The sequence below is a fragment of the Monodelphis domestica genome, chromosome 4 (genome assembly GCF_027887165.1).
Source record: "Monodelphis domestica isolate mMonDom1 chromosome 4, mMonDom1.pri, whole genome shotgun sequence".
NCBI lineage: Eukaryota > Metazoa > Chordata > Mammalia > Didelphimorphia > Didelphidae > Monodelphis > Monodelphis domestica.
In genome coordinates, this window is record NC_077230.1 from 368,020,480 (window position 1) to 368,040,328 (window position 19,849).

General features: G+C 51.2%; 1 protein-coding gene across 2 annotated transcripts in view; it reads left to right on the top strand.

The window, feature by feature from the left end:
• The first annotated feature begins 811 nt into the window (after positions 1-811).
• Positions 812-19,849, top strand: part of KCNQ4 (potassium voltage-gated channel subfamily Q member 4) — a 74,098-nt gene continuing 55,060 nt past the window's right edge. Inside the window, exon 1 of one of the 2 annotated variants that reach the window (XM_001381204.3) lies at positions 812-1,634. In XM_001381204.3, the coding sequence (XP_001381241.1) occupies positions 1,309-1,634 (326 nt within the window). In that variant the 5' untranslated portion in view covers positions 812-1,308. The remainder of the gene's footprint in view (positions 1,635-19,849) is intronic. The other variant, XM_007492865.2, reaches the window with a different exon arrangement.

The following is a 19,849-nucleotide window of genomic DNA, read 5'->3' on the forward strand; positions in this document are numbered from 1 at the left end:
AGCCAGGGTCCCCGCAGGTGCGGAGTTAGTTCACCATCAGGAGGAGGCTAAACCGCAGGCACCAAAAACTCTAATTGACAGTATTACAGAATAAGCACTTTGGTTATGGGCAGTGTTTGGCAAGGTCAGTCCTACATTACCTACTTGGAAAGTAGAGTTAAGACACACAGGAACTACAGGAATGTTAGCCCTTAAACGCAACCGCGCTCAGACACACAACTACAACCCAAGCTGGAACACAGCGCGAGCAGACTCCCAAATATAGCACTACTCAGTCACAACCAACAGACACACAACTTCAGACGCGACCACACAGACATACAACCACGATACAACCTTCGACACTACCCCCGACACAGCCACTCTCAGACACACAACTTCATCACTGCCTTAGGCACAGCCACACGCGGACGCGCAACGACAGCGCACAACCCTAACTGCTACTATTTGCAGACACACAACTTCAGCCACAGCCTTTCACAACCACGCAGGAACACACAACGCCGGCGGTCCGAGCAGAAGCGACCACAACTTTACACGAGCCTATGAGCCCCCGTACACCCCGAGGACACAGAGATGGACACACACGCGCTCACACTCTCGCGCGCACACACACGTCCACGCACAGCCCTCCGTCCCTCCCCGCGCCTCTTCTCCTCCCTCTACTCCTGGGCTCAGGATCGGGCTCCGACTCAGGATCGGGCTAGCTCCGGATTTGGGCAGGCGGGGGAGGAGGCAGGGCAGGGGGAGGGGAGGGGGAAGAGGCGGAGGCGGAGGAGGAGGGGAGGGGGCGGGGCGGGAGGAGGGGGGGGCCGGGGTGACATGTGAGCGGGAGCGCAGGCAGGTGGAAAGCCGAGCGCCATGGAGCGGGTAATAAGAGAGTTGGAGTCGGAAAGTGCCGCCCCAGTAGCGGGCGAAGCGGCCGGTCAGCGAGCGGGCTCCGGCGGCCCCCAGCCTGCCCGCCCCTGGCCCCGGCCCCGGCCCCGGCCCCAGCCTGGCCCTTAGCGCCCCCTCCTCGGCTCGGCTCAGCTCTCCCTCGGCGCCTGCCCCCAGGGCACCCAGCCGCCCACCCTCCGGCAAGCCGTCCCTCCTCGGTCCGCGCCTCTGTCTCCGCCGTCAGCTGGTCCCTGACGAGCCGGCGCTCTCAGGAGCCGGAGAGGAGCCGGAGCCGAAGCGGAGCCCGAGCCGGGTCGGGGCAGCCCATTGGGGCGGGGCGGGGCGGGGGCCGGGGCCATGCCCGGCTGAGCCCAGGCGGGCTGAGCGCTCCTACCCTCCGCCCCGGAGCCCGGCCCGGGCTGGCCCCCGCCCATGGCCCGGGGCGAGGCCCCCCCGCTTCGCCTCAGCCTGGCCCCGCCGCCCGGCCCCGGGCCGGGGGATGCCTCCCAGCCCGAGCTGGTGGCGCTCACGGCGGTGCAGAGCGAGCAGGGCGAGGCGGGGGCGGGCTCCCCGCGCCGCCTGGGGCTCCTAGGCAGCCCCCTGCCTCCGCAGCCGGGCCCCGGCTCGGGCTCGGGCTCCGCCTCAGGCTGCGGCCAGCGCTCCACCGCTGCCCAAAAGCGCTACCGCCGGCTGCAGAACTGGGTCTACAACGTGCTCGAGCGACCCCGTGGCTGGGCCTTCACCTACCACGTCTTCATGTGAGTCACGCCCCCGAGACCCCTGGCCTTTCCTCCACGCCTCCCGCCTCTGGGTCCTCCCGGTCTCCTCACCGCTGCCCGGCTCCTAGCTTCTCCGGTCCCGTCTCACCCTCCGCCCCACTTCTGGACTCACCCTAACCCCTATCCTGCTTTGGGGCACCCCGTTTAGCCGGGCCTGCCTCTTTCCCCCCTCCCTTGTCGATCTTGCAGCGAACCCTGGCCCCCCTACCTGTTCCTTTCGGACTCTCAGCCCTGCCCTTAGCCTCCTCCTGGGTTCTCCCTTGCTGCCCTCCCTCCTGGCTCTGCTCAGGCTCTGTGCCCTTTTCAGACTCTCAGTTCGGCCCCTGGCCTGGGGCTTGTCCCCCTTCTCTAGCTCCTGGCCTCAACGCCCTTGTCTCCGTGTCCTCTCTCCATCCCCTCCTCCACCCCCAGCCGGCTCCCTCTTAGGAAGTACACCTGTGCCCCCCACCCCCACCCCTTCGTGCCCCATCTCCAACTGTGCCCAGTTCCCCTCCAGTCCTACATGCCCCGGACTCGTGAGCTGTACACAGGACACCCACCCCTCCCATCTCACACACACCCCCCCACCCTGATCTTCAGGTCCCTTTTCTGTACCCTATTTCCACCTCAGCCGCAGTCCATCTCTCCAGGGGTAAGCCTTCCTTCTCACCCCCCCCCTGTCTGTCTGTCTGTCTGTCTGTCTGTCTGTCTGTCTGTCTGTCTCTGTCTGTCTGTCTGTCTGTCTGTCTCTGTCTGTCTCTGTCTGTCTCTGTCTCTTACACACACACACCCTCCTTTATAGCATCTCTAACTTTTTCTGTAAGACCCTGCCCTGGAGGCTGTGCCCTACCCCGCTATTGAGCCACAACTTCCAACCCTCTGGAGATCCCCATCGTGGCCCCAGTCGCCTCTCCTGCCTTTTTCTCCGCTTCGCCCTGCTCCCCTCCCCCACCCCCAATCCTTCTCTCAGGCCGGGGCTGGCTGGGCGGCCGGGGTCACCGGGCCCCTGTGCCCCTCTTGCTGCGGCCCAGGCCCTGTGTGGGACGGTTTACGGCAGGCTCCAGGGCCTGGCCCTCTCTGGTTCCCCGGCCTTGGCCAGGCCTGGCTCCGGGCAGAGGGAAAAAGAGAAAGAGGAGAGGCACTCATTTGGAAACACTGACGCTATGCCCTCCCCCTCCCTCAGCCCCCCTCTCTGGCTTCTACAACTTTCAAAAACAACAAACCGGCTTCTTCGAGGTAAAGAATGAATTTTGGCAGCTCGCAACCTTGTGAGCACAGAGACTGAGGGGATGGAACGGGCCCAGGAAGGAACCTGAGAGGCCCCGCGGGTATCAGTTGAAGGGTTCGGCCTGGCACTGGGGCGGCTGGAGGTGCCCGCTCGGCCTCCGGCTCCCTGGAAAATGTGCATCTATTAATACTCCCCCCTCCCCCGCAGCGAGCTGTCCAGGCTCAGCCCCCAGAGTGGAGAGAGCGCCTACCCTTGGAGATGGGCCCTCTGGGGCTGGCTGAGTCCAGCAAAGAGGGATGAGGGGCTGGAAGGTGGAGAGCCCTGGGGGCTTCCGCCCTGGATGAGGAGGCAGGGAGGGAGACAGGTCTCAGCAGCTAAGGAGGAAGGGGCCCATTCTCCCATCTCTTCTGTGGATCCGAGCAAGCCAGAAGGCCGTAGGTGGGTCGGGGGCTCCTGTGGTAAGGTCAGGGTTGTCTAGGACGGGGCGAGGGCAGGGCTGATGGTCTGCAGCATCAGTTGGGCTGGGGACCCAGGGCTGTGTTTGTGCAGAGAGCCTTGGCTGGGAGGGAGAGCGAGAGGCCTGGGGGCAGAGCCCACTAATGGGGATCCGCTTGGCACCCTCAATTCCCCCTTCCCGTCTCTCCCCAGCCCCCAAACGATGCTTCCATTCCTGGTCTTGGTTGTTAGGAGGCAGTCATTAATCAGAGAGCAGGTGCCCACCAGTGCTCAAACTCAGCCGGCGGGCTCCACTGGGTGGGCCTTCGGAGCGTTCTGTTAGACCCTGCATAGAGCTCTAGATCTGGACTCGGGTCTCGGTTCAAATCCCACTTCTACTCCTTGCTGTCCATCGACCTTGAAGAAGCTTTTTGCCTTCTACTTGTCCGGTCAGTCTTCTCCTCTAGACAATAAGGGGGAACGCCTCGAAGGCTCCTGGCTCTGTGGGCCCGGAGCTAGGTTCTTCTGCTGCTGAGAGAGGACTTCCCTGGGGAGGGTGGGAAGGCTTCTGAGGCCGTCTCTACGGCTGCAGGTCACTGCAGGTGAAGGACCCATCCACCATGCCCTTCCTGACCCGAAGTCCATCTCCGGAAAGGCCTCCCCTACCTCTTTCCGGGGCTAGATCATCACATAACTTTGCTCCACATCCGCTCTTCCAGGAGATGCCAGGCATGTCTTGGAAAGATGAACAGGTGCCTGGCCTTGGGCAATCCCCTCTATCCCCTGAGGCCTGCAGGGCTCTTCTGGAAACTGGACTGACCCTGCTCATCACCCTGCCTTTCATGCGGGCTAGCTCAGGGCAGGAGTCTTAAAGACATGCCTTTAGTAGCCTCCCTTGCAGCATCTTGCACCTCTTCCTGCCATCTGCCCCAGGTCCATCCCATTTGCAATCATCTTGTTCTGATTCTCTGAATGTCTGTCTGTCCTTGGATCTTTTGAACATCCCAAGAAGGAACTGGCTTGAGAGGGAGGGAGGGAAGGAGGGCCTCCTGGCCTCTGCTGGCTGGGCTTCTTGCCTTCCTGGATCTCGACTTTTTTTCCCTCTTCCTAGGTGTTGGGGATAGAGCTGAGGCATGAAGACAAGAGGGTGTCAGAAAGAATGGCGTCAAGCCCTACCAGAGACACGAGCCCCATTCCTACCTACTACTCTCCTTCCCTCTCTCCATCCTCCCCAGCAATGTCCGGCTATCCTAAGAGTCCAGAGTGTGTCTGAAGCCTCTGGGGGGCTCTGGGAAGTTCCGAACTGCCTCCATGGCACAGTGGGAGTGAGGGATGCTGTCCCCTGAAGTCCTGTGCCTTCTTCCCAGTGCCAGCAGGTTCTAGGAGAATTCTCCTTAGCTCATTTCTTCCCCTGGGCTCTGGTCCTGGCCGGGGGATTTCTGAGCTCCCATCCTAAACTAGTTGGCATTTGGACCTGTTTCCAGGGCACCAGTAGTCAGGAGCCCCAGGGGGGCTAACACACCTACCCACTGCACTGACCACACCCACTGCAGAGCCCTGGGGATCATTCCTTTTCCAAGCCAATGGGGCTCTAAGCCCTCCTCCTCTGCTTCTCTGCTTCAAGGCAAACTCCCTGTTCCCACAAAGAATTTGCTCTGTGTGAAGGTTCAAGCTGCTTCCTCCTCTTCCCCTCCCTGCTTGCTCCCCAGGAGACCCTCTTAGAGTATATCTTCATCTTTGCTGACAGCCAGGACAGCAGGAAGTAGGGGCAGTGAGGAGGCAAGGGGATCTAATGGGGACTCAGGAACATAGAGAGGCAGCTCCAGGCCACCTACAGAGCAGCCTATAAAGGGCCTGGAGATCTTACTGGGAACTTCCAGTACCCAGGGTGGCTTATTAAAGAGACAGACAGGATCTTCCAGAATCAGAGACTATCAGAGGCAAGGCAAGATCTTAGATCATAGAACACAGAATATTAGAGTTAGAAGGGTCTTAGAAATAGGGAGTGTTAGGGGGCAGCTGGGTAGCTCAGTGGATTGAGAGCCAGGCCTAGAGATGGAAGGTTCTAGGTTCAAATCTGGCCTCAGATACTTCCCAGCTGTGTGACCCTGGGCAAGTCATTTAACTCCCATTGCCTAGCCCTTACCACTTACCCTTACCACTCTTCTTCTCTTCTTCTCAATACACAGTATTGACTCCAAGACAGAAGGTAAGGTTTAAAAAAAAAAGGAAATAGGGAATGTTAGACCTGGTAGGGAACCTTAGAACCCAGAATGTCAGAGCTCTGGAAGGTCCTTAGAACATAGAATGTCAGAGCTAGAAGAGTCTTAGAAATAGGGAGGGAACCTTAGAACACAGAATATCACAGAGCTGGAGAATTCTTAGAACATAAAATGTCAGAGCAAGAAGGGTCTTAGAAATAGGGAATGTTAGACCTGGGAGGGAACCTTAGAACATAGAATGTCAGAGCAAGAAGGGTCTTAGAAATAGGGAATGTTAGACCTGGGAGGGAACCTTAGAACATAGAATGTCAGAGCAAGAAGGGTCTTAGAAATAGGGAATGTTAGACCTGGGAGGGAACCTTAGAACATAGAATGTCAGAGCAAGAAGGGTCTTAGAAATAGGGAATGTTAGACCTGGTAGGGAACTTTAGAACCCAGAATGTCAGAGCGCTGGAAGGTCCTTAGAACATAGAATGTCAGAGCTAGAAGAGTCTTAGAAATAGGGAGGGAACCTTAGAACACAGAATATCACAGAGCTGGAGAATTCTTAGAACATAAAATGTCAGAGCAAGAAGGGTCTTAGAAATAGGGAATGTTAGGCCTGGGAGGGAACCTTAGAACATAGAATGTCAGAGCTAGAAGGAACTTAGAATAGTGAGCCTTAGAATTGGGAGGAAACCTTAGAACCCAGAATGTCAGAGCTCTGGAGGGTCCTTAGAACATAAAATGTCAGAGCTAGAAGGGTCTTAGAAATAGGGAATGTTAGTGCTGGGAGGGAACCTTAGAACACAGAATGTCACAGAGCTGGAGAATTCTTAGAACATAAAATGTCAGAGCAAGAAGGGTCTTAGAAATAGGGAATGTTAGACCTGGTAGGGAACTTTAGAACCCAGAATGTCAGAGCTCTGGAAGGTCCTTAGAACATAGAATGTCAGAGCTAGAAGGGTCTTAGAAATAGGGAATGTTAGACCTGGGAGGGAACCTTAGAACCCAGAATGTCAGAGCTCTGGAAGGTCCTTAGAACATAGAATGTCAGAGCTAGAAGAGTCTTAGAAATAGGGAATGTTAGTGCTGGGAGGGAACCTTAGAACACAGAATGTCACAGAGCTGGAGAATTCTTAGAACATAAAATGTCAGAGCAAGAAGGGTCTTAGAAATAGGGAATGTTAGACCTGGGAGGGAACCTTAGAACATAGAATGTCAGAGCTAGAAGGAACTTAGAATAATGAGCCTTAGAACTGGGAGGAAACCTTAGAACCCAGAATGTCAGAGCTCTGGAGGGTCCTTAGAACATAAAATGTCAGAGCTAGAAGGGTCTTAGAAATAGGGAATGTTAGACCTGGGAGGGAACCTTAGAACACAGAATTTCACAGAGCTGGAGAGTTCTTAGAACATAAAATGTCAGAGCTGGAGGCCCCTAAGAATATAGAATCTCAGGACTATAAGGACCCTTGGAACACAGAGAAGTCTTTGAGATCATGCTTTTCTACCTCCTTCATTTTGTAAAGGAAGAAACAGAGATCTCAGAGAGAAGGACTTACCCCAGGTCACACAGCAAATCTGTGTTATGACCAGAACCCATATTCTAAGGTGAAGCTATTTTTCCATAAAGCTGGGCCTTCCTGTTAAGTTCCTTGGTTTTCCCAGTGGCTTCCAATTGATGCCAAGGACACGACTTCTGTTGTTCCCTATTTTCCCTCCCCCGCCCCACTCCAGCCTCCTCTCTCTGCCTTTCCTTAGCCTATATTTGGTGATCATGAACACTTTTGTATAATCACAGAAGCCCATAAATACCAACATATGAATGGCCAAAAGCACCTCCCACCTCGTTGCACACTCAGGTTCACATAAGCTACAAATCATAGACACGCACCCATTTTCAAAGACTCTGGGTTTAATGGTCCCAATCCCCAGCCTTAAATTGCCAACCAGCCCTCAGAATCAAACACCCTCATGCAAAGGGAGTAGAGAGGTCCCGGGCCCTGGGGCTGGACTTGTTCCCTGGGATACCCTGGCGGCTGGTGGCTGGCGGCTTCTCTTTGGAGAAGCCACAGGGCTGCCGTTGTGGGTCTGTGAGGTACATTTGTGTCTGCCTTCAGCAGGTTCCTTGGCAGTCAGAGACGTAGCTAGCTCTGGACTTCCTGGCAGCTGAGGACAAGGAAATTGTATTCTCCCCCGACTCTACCCTTTCTACCTCCTTGCCATGTGAATGATCTTGGAATCTAACCTCAGTTCTTTAGCCCCCATTTTAACCCACGTCCTCGGGGAAGTAGTGGGTCCCCACAGCCCTTGATTCTGTTCCCAGTAGTTTCAGCCTCCTCTAAGTCCCTCCTGGCACCTTAACTTGGCCCTCATCCCCCTCTCCTGCCTCTATCCTCCTCCAAAATGAAGCTGGGCTGTCTTGGGTCATTTCCGTGACTTCCAAGGTCCATGCTTTGGGGAGATTTGGTAGAACTTTCCTAAAGCCAGGGCCAGAAAGAACTCTGCGGACCAAGTAAGTGATGGAGACTAGTGCACATCAGTTTCTCTAGGACCTATTGTCCCTTTCATTCTCCTCTGCATAAAGTGAAATACTTCAAAGCTTCTAAGGCCAGATGTCCTTGTGGGTCACTGCCACAAACGGTGAAGGTCTTAATTCCTAAGATTTAGACCCAGAAGGGACCTTAGTGATCCTCAACAGAAGTTCATTTTATGGATGAGAAAAATGAGACCTGGATAGGTTTAGAGATCCTGTCATTCAGGCATTAAGTAGCAGCTGGGATTTGAACTCGGGTCTTCTGACTCTCCAACTATTGCCCCCACTTTTTAAAAACCCTTATCTTTCACCTTAGAATCAATACTGTGTATTGGTTCCAAGGCAGAAGAGTGGTAAAGGCTAGGCAATGGGGTTTAAGTGACTTGTCCAGGGTCACACAGCTAGGAAGTATCTGAGGCCACGTTTGAACCCAGGACCTCCCATCTCTGGGCCTGACTCTGTAGCTGCCCTTTCTTAAAAACGTTTTTTTTTTTTAAACAATGCTGTGCTGCTTCTGAGTGTCTAATTCCCATCCCTCTTTGCTGCTGTGGAAGTCAGCCACTTCCTCAGGCTGGCTCGCTGTTGAGTACTCCCAGACTTGATTATTCTTGCCCTGCTCTCTTGTGCATTGAGCGGGTGATGTATTTAAGACTCCCCTTGGGAGCTGGGCCGCTGAGGCTGGGGATGCAGCATTTATCTAGAACCTAGAATGGGAGGAAGCCTTGGGCCAAGCCCTGCTCTCTCCTGAGAGTACAGGCCATTCCAGAGAAAATAGTAGAGAGTTCTTCCTCTCCAGCCCCCCACCTCAATCCTTCTTGTCTTATTTATGCTCCTCTTCCATCTTGCCTTACGCTAGCCACCCCTCACGTCTAAGCCACGCTCATCTAGGCAGGCCACTTTTATCTCATCAGTCCAATCACCTCTTGGGGGCGAGGAAGGGGACATCTCTTGCAGGACTCTTCCCAGATTGCTTGGAGAAGACCTGGCAGCTTCCCTTCCAGCCCTCCCTCTTGGAGTAGAATAAGAGCTTCCTTAGACCTTGCCTCAGATCTCCCAGTTAGGCACAGACCACTCAACCACCCTCTCATACACCCCTCCCAGTCTGCTCCCCTTCATCGTAATGTAATCTGAACCTGGGCTGACATCCTTGTGAGCTGGTAGAAGATACTATGATAGAGCAAAAAGAGGCTGGGGCCTTTCGCACCAGTCCTGCCATTGGTTTGCTGTGTGACCTTGGGCATGTCAATTCCTCTGTGTGGGCCTGTTTCCTCATCTTTGAAATGGGAGGAAGGGGGATGTAATAATACCTGCCCTGCCTACCTCACAGAGTCATTGTGGTCTCAAGTCCTGTCCTCTGTGGGATGGATGGATGGATGGATGGATGGATGGCCAATTCAGAGGACATCTGGATAAGTGACCAGGGTCCTCTTTTTGATGTCCCTGAGGAGTGATCAAGAGACCTCTGCTAGAAGACCTCCAGCGCTTACCTCTCACAATATCTTTGGACAGCTCTGAGAGGGAATTTCTCCTTCCCAGGACTTTTCTCCTCCTCCACACCACAACTGCCTCTGGTTCTGCCTTCTCAGTCCAAGCAGAACGAGCCCGATTTCTCTTTCTCCTTACAGCCCTTCCAATATGTGAAGGCAGCTTTCCCAAGTCTTCTCTTCTTCTGATGCCTTCCCCCATCTCCTTTGATGATTCCTCATATGGTTTGGTTTCCAAGTTCCTCTCTAACTTGGTTGCCCCCCACAGGACTGCCCTAGTTCATCAATGCCCTTCCCTGAGCATGGTCCCCAGGACTAAGCCCAGTGCTCCTAAACGTGCAGTCTAAGGTCCCATCAACTTCTTGGCAGCCTTGGACCCCCAGGTCTTCACGTGAACACTCTCTCATGCACTTGTCTGTTCGATCTTCTGAACCCGAGTATGGGGAAACTTTCAGACTTGAGATTTGATGCTTCCATGGATTTACACCCGCCTGCATTAAATTGATCTTCTTAGATTCTGCCCATTGTTCCAGCTTGTTTAGGATTCCATTCCTGCTGTCCTATACATTAGCTATCCTTGCCAGCTCCTTGTCACCATCAGTAGATAAGGAGGCCATCTACGTCTTCAAGCCATTGATAAAAAATGTTGAAAAGCCCAGCACCAAGGACAGATCCATGGAGTATTCAAGGCCTTCCAAGTGGAAATCAATTCCTTGGTTCATCCATTTTTACTCTCCTATCACCTAGCCCATTTATCTTCAGCTTGCTCACTACTTATGCCAGATCAGGCCCCTTCCCCTGGCTGGGCCTCAGTTTATCTATCTTAAAGGGAATGAATTGACCTAGATGCCCTCAAAGGTTTCTCCTAGATCTGTAGGAATTCGGTGTCAGTGGTTATCATAAAAGCGAACACTAATGTAGCATTTTAATGTATGCAAAATGCTATAAAACTAATTGATATCTTGCTTTTATATCACCAAGATTTTCTCTCTATATTTATCAATTTTTTTTAGACCTTTACCTTCCATCTTAGTATCAATATTAAGTACTGGTCCAAGGCAAAAGAGCAGTCAGGGATAGGCGATTGGGGTTAAGTGACTTGCCCAATGTCACGCAGCTAGGAAGAGTCTGAGGTCAGATTTGAACCCAGGACCTCCCATCCAAGGTCTGGCTGTCAATCCACGGAGCCACTTAGCTGCCCTCTTCTCTCTTTTTTTTTAAAGTGCTGCAGAGGGGATGGCTGTCAGTTAGGGACATTGTGGTATATGTTGGTGGTGGAATACTATTGTGCTGTAACAGATGATAAGATGATTTCAGAAAAAGCTGGAAAGATCTGTAGGAACTGATACAGAGTGAAATAAGCAGAACCAGGAGAACATTTTATATAGTAACAGCAATATTGTAAATGATCAACTGGGAAAGGCTTAGCTACTCTCTGCACCACAGTGATCCCGGACAGTTCTGAAGGACTTAGGACAAAGAAGGCTCTCCACCTCCAGAGCAAGAACTGCCCAGCCTGATGCAGATCAAAGCAGACTATTTTCCCTATTAGTTTATTTATGGTTTTATTTTGGAGGTTTGGTTTTATGAGTATTCTCTTACAACAGTGACTAATATGGAAGTGTATTTTGCATGATAATACATGTGTAACTCAGATCAAATTGCTTTCCATCTCTGAAGAGGGGAAGGAAGGGAGACATTTTGGATTTCATCATTTCAGAAAACATTGAAAATTGTTATTCCATGTAATTGGAAAATAAAATATCTTTGGATAAAAAAACAATCTTAAAAAATAAAAAATAGACACGTGGCTAATGGGCAGCTAGGCGACTCAATGGATAGAGAGCTACACTTAGAGATGGGAGGACCTGGGTTCAAATCTGCTGACCTCAGACACTTCTTAGCTATGTAACCCTGAACAAGTCCCTTAAGGTTAAAAAAAAGAAGAAGAAAAGAAAAAACCGAACTACTAACATGTTGGAAACACCTCGTGGTATCAGCAGTGGTCCACTCCTGTGGACTCACCACCCAGCTCTGCATAGGAAAGGGGCTATGGGTCTCCCCATGGCTTCTCCTTGGGGTCAGGCTTGCTTTTTCTCTTTAGTTCTAGTTGTTTTGTGGTGGTTCTTTCCCTGTACACTGTTGTAGTCACAGTGTGGATTGTTCTCCTAGTTCTGCTTACTTGGCTCTCTGTGAAACCCTTTTGCTGCATTATCTCATTTCATCTCTCCCTTTAGTATAAGCCCCATTTAGCCTAAGCTGAGGGAAAGGAAGCCCGGGGAGTTAGGTGACTTGGCCAGGGCCACACAGCTAGTAAATAGACAGAGGCTACATTTGAACTCGGGGCCAGCACTCTTCCTGAGCTCTGGACTGGTCGCTCCAACAACTACAAATCATGGACACCCATTACTGGTGCCCAAGACCTTGACCCTGGAAAATGAGCAGGGCCAGGATTTGCAATGATGTTGCAACGTGGACAACAGTGTTGCAAAGTGACCAGCTGTTCCTCCTTTAGAAACTAATTTTGGGTCGGAAGTCCGACTGCCCTTGGCCGAGCAGGGCATCCCTTACTTCCCGCGCCCAATTTGGGGTGTTAATGGATGCTCCTCTCTGAGTGTTCCTGTCCAGAAGGCTCTCTGAGAGTCGGCCTCACCCCGTCTCCCCCTGGGCGGGTGGCCAGATTCCTCTTTTCAAAGGTCGTCACTTGGGATAGATGCTGGTGAGCTAATTGGGCAGCCCTGGGCTCCCCCAGCTGGAGATCTGATGATGGAAGTAGCACCCAGGGGCCACAAGGGCTCAGGAGCCTAGACAAAGGGCCTTTTCTAGCTCGGATCTGGGGGGAGTCCCATGCCTGTAGGTCCAGGCCCAGAGAGGTAGGTGGGGAGGCTGGCCTCCTCCCACGCTACCCCCTCTGATCACAGAGCTCCCTTACCAACTCCTGCTTCCTACAAGATCCCCGACATGGCTGCATCCCTGGGGAGGGGGAGGGAGCCGGAGCCTGACTCATTAGGAAATGTTGAGAGGGGGGCGGGGTGGGGTGGGAAAGGAGGGAAAAAGCTAGCTCAGCACAGTCCCCTCCAGCAGGAGGTGGGGGGGGGGGCAGGCAAGACTTCTGGCTCTTCATGTCCCTCAGACGGGTGTTAGCTCTGCTGGGAGCCCTGGGAGCTTTGCATCGGCTCCCATTTCTCTAGAGTCTAAAGAGAACGTCTCTGTGTGTTGCAAAGAGAACGCTTTGGGCTCCATGTCAGGGGAAACTTCGTAACCATGAGGACTGCCCAATAGTAGAATGGGCTGGCACCAGGGGTAGTGAGTTCCCCGTCCCCAAAAGAGTTCTCTTCCTCAGAGACTGGGGTTGGGTTTTAGGGGATTTTTGTCAGGAACACATCAGGCTAGAAGACCCAAGTGGCCCCTCCAGCTCTGGGATTCTGTCATGGCTGTATGTATTTGCACCCGTCTATGATGGAAAATACCTCTGGTTGTCTAAAACAGATGAGAAGGGTGTCAGGGGTCCACTTGGAAGACGGAGGTGGATGCAGGGCTGGGAAGTAAAAAGAAATGTTGGGACCTATCAAAGAGTGAACTACGCTTGTGGCTCATTCTGGAGGAGACCCTCAATTCGTGCCTCTGTGGGTGGGTGTGGGGTCTGCAGGTGCTTGTGGGGGTCAGGAGAAGGAGGGGGCTTATCTTCTGGGGTTTGGGTTTCCTCTTCCTGTAGCATGGCTGTGACTCAGCTCCCCAGGAGCCTGGGCAGCCCAAATGGGGCTTGGATCTGGGGATCACTTTCCACATCACTTCAGGCTTTCCCAACCTTGGCAGTGGGGGAAGTGGCTTCCCCCCACCCCCAATAGGGATGGAAGTTTCTGGGGGGGGACAGGTAGAGGGTGCTCTGTATGTGTATATATGTGAACTCCAGAGCTTTCCTCTCTCCCTTTACATTTTTCTGACCAAAGATTAGAGGGAGACAGAGACAGAACACAAGAATGGGACCCAAGAGTCCAGATCCCCAGCTTAATGAAGAGAAGGAGTCATCCAGGGGATGAGGAACACCCTCGTCCATATCGCTCTTTTCCTCTTGTGGGGGCAGCCCCTCTGAGTCCTATTTGCCCTACCTCTTCATCCTATGGAGGGGGCCCCTGGGCTGCCTCCCCTCCCCTGGGGGGCTGGCACAGGGCCCTGGGTGAGGAGGAAAACTGGCCCTAGGCATTGTATTAATTGGGCTGGAAATCCGTGGGTGGCAACTCCAGGAGGGAAAGAGGAAAAAACCTCAGCTACTTAAGGGAAAACTGGCCATAGCATGCAAGGGACATTCTGGCTCCAGGTCTGACCTTTTCCTGCCCCCTCATGGCTGGGCTGAAGGGTAGAGACTCCCTTACTGCTAGGCCCAAGGATGTCAGGTAGAACTGGGAGTGGGTGAATGCCCAGCTAGTTTTAGGGGAGGGCAGAGGGGCTGCAAGAGCAATAGGTAATGGAGAATACGGAGTGAGATGGAAAGAGTGCTGCATTTGGAATACAAGAAGGCCTGAGTTTAAACCCTAGCTCTCTGTATCATGTCTAGATGACCTTGGGCAAGTCCCTTCTCCCTTCTCAGCCTCAGTTTCCTCATCTGATAAATGTAGGAGTTGGATAAGATGCTCCCTCAGGCTCCTTCGACCTTTAAATTCTCTGATCCTGGGTGTGATCAAGCCACAGTGACAAGGACTGAGGTCAGTCATCAGGAGGGACCTCCTGCAAGGTGGACCCTTGCGGAAAGGGTAGCCAAAGGGGAAGGTAATGCTTTTTTCCGGGGACAATCTGACAGAATAAGGGAGCTAGGAAGCAGGGGAGTGGATGAGATGACCTCTGTGAACCTTTCCGCTTTGGACTCCAGGCGAGATTCTTCCCTCTCCATCCATCCATAACTACCTCCGATCTGAGGGATGCTGGGTTTGAGACATGGTGGGGAAGGGCAATGGCTACAAACACAGCCCATTTTTCAGTCTCTGGTTTCAGCTCTTGCTAGGCTCCCCCAGGGAAGGCAAGCCCAAAGAGCTAAGTCAGCACAACGGGCCATCCTCTTCCTGCCGGCCTCTGTCTCTACCCTGGCCCTGTGAGAGCCCAAAGCAGGCCGGGGACAGTGGCTGCTGGCTCCGGCCAGGCGCAGCTGCCCTCAGCCCGAGCAGAGCCCAGCCAGCCTTCGGTCCTTCTGGCTTCTGTGAAGGGGGCAGCCCTTTGCTCTCCCCATCTGCCCCAGTCTCTCTCTAAGACTGTCGCTTTCAGATTCAGAAGCTGCATGTGGGTAGTAGAAAAAGGTCTGGACTCTATTGGGAACCAGGAGTCCTGGGCCAGAGCCACGGTTCTGCCAGGAACACTGGTCCAGCACGAAAGACTTCAGTCCTCAGTGCTGGGCTCCAGCTTCTCCTTGGAGCTTCCTGGGGGCCTTTGGTGTGATGGGAAGGACGGGGGATCTGGAGCCTCTCTCCTCATCAAAGGGGGTGACAGCGCCTGCAATACTGACCTCATGGGCCTCCCTTATCGGGGATCCCCAGCCCCCCCCTGCCCCCCGTTCTTGCTAACCCTGCGCGAGGCTCTCAGCGTGCAGAGATCTTGGTGTCCAACCCCTCCGTCCTGAATTGCCTCATTATTGACCGTCATTATAGCACTCAGAGTCATCTATATCGTACATCCGAGTTTGCCAACTGCTTTACACACATCTTCTGGTCCTCGCAGGAGCTCCCGGCGGTGTGGTGCAGTGGGAGAGAAGCTTTGGAGTCAGAGAACCAGAGTCTGAATCCCAGCTCTGCCACCTTATTGCCCATGTGACTTTGGGCAAGTTACTTAACTCTCTGGGCCTCCGTTTCCTCATCTGTTAAGTGAGGGGGCTCGATTAGATGACCTCAGAAGTCCTTGTCATCTCTACATCTATGATTCTTCAGTACTGCGTGCATTCTCACCCCCATTTTATGGAGGAGAAAATCAAGGCCCAGAGAAATGAAATGACTTGTCTAGCTTGGTAGCTGGGGGGTGAAGGAGAAAGAACATTATACCTGGCATCAGGAAGACCTGAGTTCAAATATGACCTCCGGCATTCGCTTGATGTGTGACCCTGAGCAAGTCACTTAACCTCTGCCTGTCTCATTTTCCTCATCTGGACAATGGGGATAATAATAGCACTTCCCAGGGTTGTTGTGAGTATAAAAGGAGACGAGATTCATAAAGCAGTTTGCAAATCTTAAAGCACTATATAAATGCTATTAAGTACATATAATAGTAATAGTATCAATAATAGCAGTAGCAGCGTTAGTCATGGTTGTAGGCGTAGTAGGAGTAGGAGTAGGAGTAGTGGTAGTGTCCATGGATGCATAGCTAGCGATTTTTGAAGCTCAGAGCTCTCTCGACTTTAAGGTCCACACAATCCCTTTCCATAGCATCTTCCTCTGAATATGTGCCTCCATCTATTTGTGTACACTTGGGTCTCTTGAGAACTCAACTTTTCTGTCCCACGTCCTAGGAACTGTCTGTTTGCTAGCATTGTCCCCCGGGGTTTAGACTCTCTCTGGACATCCCCTTCCTTCCTTAGGACTGACCCTGGTGTCTGTGGGGCCGGCGTGGCATGGTGGAAAGAGGGCTGAGTTGTGAATTAGTGGGTTGGGTTCAGATCCTAACTTCCCTACTTCCTATCCATGGGATCTTGGGCTTTGTCACCCTAGAAGACGAGGTTATTCAACCTTTCCAGCTCTAAATAAAAAACTTTGGCCGTCTTTTACGTCCAAAACTGACCTCTATTTCCTTCATCCCTTTTTGCCCATGTTCTTTAACTAGACCAAAGTGCTAGACTTTTAGAGTAAAGAAATATCCAAGTGCAAAAATAGCCCACTGGAGAAGGATGAACGAAATTAATCCAGTCCCAGACTAAGGGATTTTTCATTTCTGAAACTATTCTGGCTTTTTAAAATTCTCCAGGGGGCTTGGCTCAGGGTGTTGTCCAGGCTACAGTAGGTATTATGGAAGCCTTTCCGTGACAGTGGAAAGTGTAGATCCCAAGGTCTTGGATTCAAGTCTCACTTCTGAGTCATACCACCTGGGCGATCTTGGGCCTTAATTTACTCATCTGTGAAATGGGGGCGGATTGGGATGACCTTTCCGACTCTGGATCTGTGCTCCTGTGTGTACCTATATACTTCTGCATTGCCTCCAAAATCAACAAACAGCACATTCCTGGGCAAACCATTCTAACACCAATATTGAGATTTGTCCACTGGAGTTCTTTGGACCAAGTTCACTGGTCTGTCCTACAGCCCCCAACTTTTAGTCTGTCTGGTGGATATTAATGCTTCCCACATAGGCTCTTGTGGGAACTCACTCCACACAAACCATATTGCTGCCAGAGGCAGAGAGGTTCACTTCCTCATCTAGGGTCCCCCAGCTAGTGAGTGTCAGAGGTGGGAATCAAACCTGAGTCTTTCTGACACTGAGTCCAGCCTCTGTCCTTGAAGGATCAGGTAATCCCTAGCTGAATAGGTCCCTTCATCAAACATGGTGGAGGGCATCGAGAGAATTCCCAGAATTCCATAAGGATAATTTATCTTGTCCCCTCCCAAACAGGACACGGTAGCCCTTCAATGTAAGGTTCAGATGTCAGCCCTGGCTTTCAGAACAAGTGTTTGTCTATTCCTGGGCCTCGGTCTCTTCATCTGTAAATAAGCTGCCCACTCTGACCTTCTTTGAATGCAGATCATTTAAGAATCCCAGAATCTTAGAACTAGAAGGGAAGCTCAGAAGGCATCTAGTCTCATAGCTTCCTAAGCCAGAATCTCCTCTACCGCTACTTTTTAAAAAATGCTACCTTCTGTCTTAGAATAGAGACTAAGTATCAGTTCCAAAGATGAAGAGTGGCAATTAGAGTTAAATGACTTATCCAGGGTCACACAGTCAGGAAGTATGTGAGACCAACCACATTTGAACCCAAGGTCTCCCAACTGCAGATCTGACTCCTTATCCACTGAGCCACCTGGCTGCCCCTCTAGTCATCCACCCTCCATGTGAAGAATACCAGTGAGGAGCAATGTACCAACTTTCACAGCATCCCCCCAACAGCTCTGCTAGGTGGTTTTTCCTCGTGCCACCTGCCTCTCTGTAACTCCTCTCCATTATTTAAATTCTTGTTCTCTGGGACCAAGCAGAAGTCTAATTCCTCTTCCCAGTGGCAGCCCTTTAAATGTCTAGAGAGAGCTAGTATGCCCCCACTCCCTACATGTTCTGTTCTCCAGACTAAGCTTCCTCAGTCCCTTCCCATACTTCTCAGATGGCCTGATCTCCAGTCTCCTAATCAATCATCGTGATCAATCCCTTCCACTCCAGCTTGTCAATATCTTTCCGAAAATGTGCTGCTCAGAACTGAGTGACATATTCCAAATGTCTGATCCGGGCAGAGGACAGCAAGACTATTGCCTGTACCTTTTATTTCTCTTAATGCAGACTCCAGTCACATTAGCTATTTGGCTATTGTATAACTCTGTTGACTCATTGAGCTTGCAATAATAGATCATAGGGCAGAGATTTAGAGCAAAAAGTGATGTAATGAGTAATTATCTAATCCCAATTCCTCATGTTACAGAGGACAAAACTGAGGATCTTACGCCGTGCCAGCCACTGTGCCGGATGTTGGGTATATAAAGAGAAAAAAAATCAAATTGTCTCTGCCCTCGGGGAGTTTACGTTCTATACTGGTGGTGGGAAAGGAGCAATGTGTTTGCCAAAAAGTGAAATAAAAAATATACGAAAAGTAATTTCACAGTAGGGAGGAAGCATGGAGAAGGTACTAGCAACTAGAGCACCTAGTGACTCAGTGGATAGAGAACAAGGCCTGGAGATAGGAGGTTCTGGGTTCAAATTTGACCTCAGACACTTCCTAGGCTGTGTGACCCTGGGCAAGTCACTTAACCCCAATTCCCTAGTCCTTACCGCCCTGCTGCTTTGGAACCATTACTTATTTATAGATTCTGAGACAACTGGGGGAATTGGAAGTGGACTTGAATAAAAGATAGCACTTAAGTTGAGACTTGAATCCAACTAAGAATTCCAAGAGTCCATTCTAGGTTAGAGACAACTTGTGCAAAGACTTACAGAGCTGGGAGTTGGAAGGTCAAGTTTGGGGAACAAGAAGTCAGTCAATTTGGCTGGAACATCCATGCCCTCCCCTAAATCTCCTCCAAAGTGTTCTAGAGACAGGAGAATAATATATAGATGCAAATAACGCTACTACATGATGCTTCATGGATTCTGGTTCCTTCTCTACCCTGGCTGCCACCCTTTAGACACTCTCCAGATTATCAGTGCCGTTCCTAAAAGGTAGTGCCTAGAATCACTGAGCACCAAGTCCATCAACTCTTTATTCCTGCTAAGATTTCATCCCCAACTGCCATATCACACTGTTGATTCGCTGAGCTTGCAGTAGAATGACAGATCTTTTTCAGATGGGCTATTGTCCAGCTGGGCCTTTTCCATCCTATACTTGTGAAACTAACTTTTTGAACCCAAGCATATAGCCCTTTTGAATCCCAGGTTCTTAGATTCACCCCAGTGTTCTCTTTTTGGATCCTGACTCGGATATCCACATTAGCCATCGCTCTTAATCTTATCTAGCCACAAACTGCTGCTTATGCCATCTTTGACTTGATCCAAGTCATTAATAAAAATATTAAAGTGTAGAGCTTTGGAGTTACCCAGGAGATACCTCCTCTAATTGGATAGCAAGCCATCAGTGACTACTGCTCTTCAGGTTCAACCATTCATCCAATTTTGAATTCAACTGATTGTCCTTCCCCCATCTCTCTACATTGTAACCACAAGGATAGTGTAAGAGACGTTGACAAATGCTTTCCTCAAGTGTAGATAGAAAATAAGGTGACTCTTCTTGATGAAGTCAGGTGGTTCTCCATGATTACTGCCTCCTTTTCTAGGCATTCACTAACCGTCTCTTTAATAATATGGTCTAGAATTTTGGCAGGAACCTAAGTCAAGGTCACTGGCCCAGTTCTCTGTAAAATAATCAGAATGATCATGCTTTAGTGATGAGTGTAATAACTGCATTCTCTAGCACATGAAGCAGCTTTGAGGAGGCTGTTGTTATAATCTAAATTATGGAGTCCTAGATCTAGAGTGAGAATATCTGTTCCAACTCTTCACTTTTCAGATAAGGAAACTGAGAGGAAAAAATAGAAAAAAGAATGGAGGATGGGAAAGAAGGTATGAAAGAGAGAAAAGAAAGGAAGGGAGGGAAGGAAGGAAGGAAGGAAGGAAGGAAGGAAGGAAGGAAGGAAGGAAGGAAGGAAGGAAGGAAGGAAGGAAGGAAG